At 39.9% G+C, this 6,000-nt stretch overlaps 1 protein-coding gene across 1 annotated transcript in view; it reads left to right on the forward strand.

The window, feature by feature from the left end:
* The window catches only part of micu2 (mitochondrial calcium uptake 2), a 253,868-nt gene extending 252,572 nt beyond the window's left edge, over nt 1–1,296 (forward strand). Inside the window, exon 13 of the mRNA XM_078402428.1 lies at nt 306–1,296. Within this exon, the coding sequence (XP_078258554.1) occupies nt 306–410 (105 nt within the window). The 3' untranslated portion in view covers nt 411–1,296. The remainder of the gene's footprint in view (nt 1–305) is intronic.
* The last annotated feature ends 4,704 nt before the right edge of the window (nt 1,297–6,000 follow it).

Consider the following 6,000-nt stretch of genomic DNA (forward strand, 5'->3'; position numbering starts at 1 on the left):
ACATATTTTCTATATGTTTCTATGATAAGGTAACCTCAACTGGTTTCCACAGATGCTGCTTGACTAGCTATGTTCTTCCAGCATTTCTCTTTATGTTTCAGATTGTAGCAGCCACAATTTTATCTGTTTTTCATTACAGTTGAGGGATAAGGAGTCTGGTCAGAAAAGTAGATTCAGCAATAAACTTATTGATTGGCTGAACAGGCTCAAAGGACCATTTAGCATTCTTTTATTTTGTATGAAAGTAGAGAACCACAGCTGTATCTGTTTACAGAAGCTGCAACATATTACTTTCATTTCCACAGGCACCAACAGAACATGGTTTGAAGGGCTATTTTAAATGCGTAAAGAGAGAAACTATTGCTGGGGTACATGAAGCCTGGAAGCGGTCAGGGAGCAGTCTCTGTTAATTCTACTGAATGCAAAACCTTTCTACAGAAGAAAATCCACTATAAAAAGTGGACTTTCTCAACAAACAAAATTTTCTGTTTGTGAATTTAAAATGACCCACCATATATTTTGATTTAATGTGTCCAGAGTTCATTGAAAGTTGTCCATTTCTTACTGAAATAAAATGTTTACAGAAGAGGAATGTTACACTATCTCCATTAAAATATATTCTGGCAAGTCTTTTTTCATTTAGGAAACATACATAAAACTTAAGATATAATGTGCCTTTTATAATCGACATCACCGTTATGAAATGTTTTATTACCTCTCTCTTCGTCAAATAACAAAAATGTCATGCATTACTTTTTCCATGAATCCAATGCAGTTTAAATAAAATTAGACCTGTTTAAATAGTTACATTGATTATTTTTACTTAATTACATTGAGGGATAATATTTGTATGTTTACAAGAAATATTCTAAAATATTTAATGAATGCTAGTTTAATGCAAAGCACCAACATCCAGGAACTTCAGTGAATGTCAGTATCAATTTATTTACACAAACATACAAAGAATCTCAAATTATTTTCAAAAATGCATGAATTTTTTTAAACTATTTGTCTTGTGAAACATCTTCAAGTGATTTGTGTAGATGGTTCATTTACTGTGGTGATCTCCATTATTCTTCAACTCCAGATTTTCAGGGTGGATTAAAGTGTATTAAATTGTATTATTTAAATGTTTAAATAATGAAATTTAGAAATGTACCTGGAAACTTTAATCTACGCCGTTTCTTTTGCACTAATAAAGTTTGGCTTTGAAAATCTTATGTGTCAGATTTATATTTCTGACACATAAATTCTAATTTATGTCAGAACATGCATGACCAGTAAAAGGCTTTTCCTAGCACACCAAGGAAACAATAAACATGCCTCTTATCTGATTGTTATTAAAGTACTTTAATCCAGATAACATGTATTCTCCTAAAATGCAAGTCATTGAACCATCTAAATAGTAATTCATACACATCTTTAAATGAGAACATTAAACATGTTTGGGACAGTGTTTACTTCACTGTACATTGTACCAATCCTACTCCCATTTACAAAAATGCGAACTAACAGCCATAAGCCTTGGCTATTGACATGCACACTAAATTCTGCGTTTTATACTTTTCTAGGTATAGTTCCATTGCACCATTATAAGACTGTTTCTGTAAAGGTGGTAACCTTGGCACGAACTATGTCTGCAGTCCACTGTTTTCTTCTAAACTGCATAGAAATTAATCAATATTTCGGTAAATCGAAACCCACAAAAACAATGCTTTGCTGTATCATTGCAGACAATAACAGGTGATTCAAAATTGAGGTATTAAATAAGACCTGGATTCAATAATACATTAGCTTGATTGTGCAATCAATAACATTTCAAAACCAGGTCAGACGGTCAATTGGCACTTTTTAGACTTAGGCACATTATAGGCCTTCCTCTGGGACACCCTGTAAGAAAAGGCAAATAAATCTGAAGCCATTGAATAAAGCAAGCTCAATAAATTGGATTTGTAGTATGTCTAAAAACAGCTGCTCAGCATTTACCATGTCAATCCCTCCCAGAATTTACACCATGGCGTGATCACCTCTCATTCTTCTAAAATCCAGCGAATGTAGACCAAGCTTTCTCTATTGCTCTAGGGACACCCCCCCCCCCCCCCCCCACCCCCACACATCTCAGTAATTGGTCTTGTAAATCTGCATCAAACTGATTGATCGACATTCAGTTAATGGCTTAGACTTCAGAGCCATAATCAATTTTCAGATTTTATGGCAGCAGACTAAATTGCATTAAAAGCAATAAAAGTTTACAACAAAAGATACCTTTCAATTATCAAATTATCATATATGTTCTAGAGCAATCCAAAATCGCTCGTCCTTTGACACTCCAGAGAAAACGATCCAAGCTTGTCCAATTTCTCCTTGTAGCTAACACACTCTAATCTAGACAACATCTTGGTGAATGGCTTGCCCCTTCCCAAAGCCTCCATATCCTTCCTGTACTGTGGCACACAGTGCTCCAAATAAACACCTAAAATGAAATAATGTACAGCTAGAATTCTCAGAGCAATGCGTCTTTAGAATGCTCTCTCTCTTAAAGGCAATAGAAACAGTCTGAATAGTTTGAGATATTTGGGAGTTGAATTCCTGATAAGCAAGATGGTGAAACGTTTGCGGGAATAGGTGAGAGTGGAGACTTAAAATTCTCATCAGATCAGCCTTGATTTTATTGACGTGCATTTGCACTAAGGGCCTGACTCAACATAATTAGGGATCAATAACAATATCCATTTATTTAGTGCCTTTAACATGCCTATGTGGTTCAGAGGAGTGTTTTAAAACAAACATTAATGTTGAACCATCACTCAAAAATTAGGAAAAATCCTCAAATATTTATCAAAATTTAAGGGCACCACAAAAGCAGGAATGAGAGGGCTGAGCGTGACTGTTCAAGTTAGGTTACAGACAACCCTAACAAGTCAGTATGATTTTGCCAGGTCTTTTCTGGACATTATCACACCCTTGGTTCAAACACAAACCAAAGAGCTGAATTCTAGAAGTGAGGTGAGAGTGAATGCAAGGCCACATATGGCCAAATGTGGTATTAAAAAGTCCTAGTAAAATGGCATTAAAGGAAAAACACTCAGAAGGCTGTTGGAGGTCAAGGAGGAGTACCTCAAGGCAGTACAGGTGCAACCATCATCAGCTGATTCATCAATGACATTAAAATCAGGTCAAAGGCTATGAGTGACTCACATTTACACATCCCAAGGCCTTTTTCACCATCTGCTAGGAATAAATCAGCAGCATGGTTGAATATGCCCTACTTATCTCGATGAGCGCAGTGCCAACAACTCTCAGGAAGATTGACGCCATCCAGGATAAAGCAGCCTTGATGGGGCTTCAATCATCCTACCATTCATTCCATCCACCAGCAGTACTCATTGCCTTCGCTGTGCAACATTTACAAAATTACTCACTCGGGCCAATCTGATAACACTCCCTAAATCTACACCCTCTAACTACCAAGTGGGACAAAGGAAAACCATTACCTAAAGGCTATCCTCTAAGTCATGCATCATCACAACTTTGAAATATATCACCTGTACTTCATTGTCACTAGGGCTAAAACTTGGAACTCACTGCTCAATTGCATTGTGAGAGTACAATAGCTGGAAGTGGCAGGGGAGGCAGCGAGAGCCAGGGGTGGAGAGGGAAGCCAGCTGTAAATGACAGGAGAGGGGGTACAAGCTGGGGGTGGTGCAGGCAGCTGGCGGTCTAAGCAACAGGGGAGGCTTGGGCAACCATTGGTAGGTCAGTCCGCTATAAGCAAAATCCATTAAAAAGAGGTCCGTTAAAATGAGGGTTTACTGTATATTAGCAGAAAGACTACAGTGATTCAAACAGGCAGCTCACCATTGCCTCTCGGACAACTAGGTCAAGATAGCGAAAATGAATTTATAAAAAGGCTTTGCCTCCACACAGTGAGGCTGGTTTTTGGGAACAATTAATGTCTTATGCAAAGTTATTTAATTATTTGTCTTAGGAAGCCAGCTGTACTGGGTTGCTTCATAAACAAAAGCTGAATAAAGCTCTCATTGACCAGATCAATGGGACCTTCAAGCAACGATTCTGTTGCCTTGACTGTTCTGATGGTTTTCAATAACAAAGCTCAAAAAGAGTATTGCATATGCTGGTAAATATCACTCTCCACTGAGGACAGTGGTAGTCAATGCATTAAAATAACCATCACAGTATAGAACAATAGACAGCTTTTGCAATTTGAATCACCATTTTGAGGCTGTCACATACAAAGATGGTTTATGCTCATTGTCATTCTCTGGAAGTGCTAAGAAAATATCTGCAAGGAGACAACATAATCATAATCGTAATTTATTAGCCAAGTACGTTTTGCAACATACGAGGAATTTGATTTGTCATACACTCATACCAAAAAAGGAACAAGACCCACGACTACATAAAATTTGACATAAACATCCACCACAGCGGCTTCTCCACATCCCTCACTGTGATGGAAGCCAATAAAGTCTTATCTTCTTTCCTCCTTTTGCTCCTGCGGTCGGGGAAGTCGAACTATCTGCAGTCGGAGTGATCAAAGCTCCCGCAGCCGGCGATCGAAGCTCCCGCAATCGGGGCGGTTGAAGCTCCTGCGATCGGGGTGGTCGAAGCTCTTGCGGCTTGGAGCTCACAAACTCGAACCCTGACAAAGGGATCGCAAGCCCACGATGTTAAATCCACAGACACCCGTGGTTGGAGATCCCAAGGTCAGTCCACAGCAAGAGGCTGCCAGCTCCATTATGTTAGGCCGCAGTGCAGACGGAGATACCACATGGAAAACAGTTGCATCTCCGTCGAGGAAAGATTAAAAATGTTCCCCCCCCCCCCCCCCACATAATACAAAACTAAAAGTACACTTAAACATACATTTTACAACAAACTAAAAACAACAAAGAAGGGAAAAGACGAGACAGACCGTTGGCGAGGCAGCCATTGTCGGCACCACTGGCTTCAAAGGTGTAAATTTCCAGCACTGATTAACAACAGGATGAACTAACTTGGCATGAGACAAAGGACAATAAAGACGCTTGCCATCTGATCGTAGTGTCAAAATTACCAATGGGTCCAATCTAAGCCATTTCTGATGGCATCCAAGGCCTCAACAGCAGGTGTACGAGCTAGCTGTTGTCACAGTTAAATGGTGAGTTTGATTATCAAATCCATGCATTGTGTGTCTGACCTATCAGGAGAACTTAAAGAAAGGAGACTTTGAAGGTATAAGACGGGAATTGGCTAAGATAGACTGGCAAATTATACTTAAAGGGTTGATGGTGGGGATGCAATGGCAAAGATTTAAAGACCGCATGGATGAACTCCAAAATTGTTCATCCCTGTCTGGCGAAAAATTAAAACGGGGTAGGTGGCTCAACCGTGGCTAACGAGGGAAATCAAGGATAGTGTTAAATCCAAGAGGCCGGAGGAAGCAGCAAACCGGAGGACTGGGAGAAATTTAGAACTCAACAGAGGAAGGCAAATGGGTCAATTAAGAGGGGGAAAAAGCATGAAAGAAAGCTTACGGAGAATATAAAAACGGACTCTAAAAGCTTCTTTAGATATGTAAAAAGGAAACGATTAGGAAATGGCAGAACAGTTAAACAAGTACTTTGGTTCTGTCTTCACTAAGGAAGACACAATCTCCCAGAAATACTAGGGGACCGAGGATCTTGTGGGTGGAAGGAACTGAAGGGAATCCACATTAGTCAGGAAATGGTTTTATTCACAAAATGCTGGAGTAACTCAGCAGGTCAGGCAGCATCTCGGGAGAGAAGGAATGGGTGACGTTTCGGGTCGAGACCCTTCTTCAGACTGATGTCAAGGGGGCGGGACAAAGGAAGGATATAAGTGGAGACAGGAAGATAGAGGGAGATCTGGGAAGGAGGAGGGGAAGGGAGGGACAGAGGAGCTATCTGAAGTTGGAGAAATCGACGTTCATACCACCGGGCTGCAAACTGCCCAGGCGAAATAAGAGGTGCTGCTCCT

This window comes from Rhinoraja longicauda, chromosome 7 (genome assembly GCF_053455715.1).
Source record: "Rhinoraja longicauda isolate Sanriku21f chromosome 7, sRhiLon1.1, whole genome shotgun sequence".
Taxonomy (NCBI): Eukaryota; Metazoa; Chordata; class Chondrichthyes; order Rajiformes; family Arhynchobatidae; genus Rhinoraja; species Rhinoraja longicauda.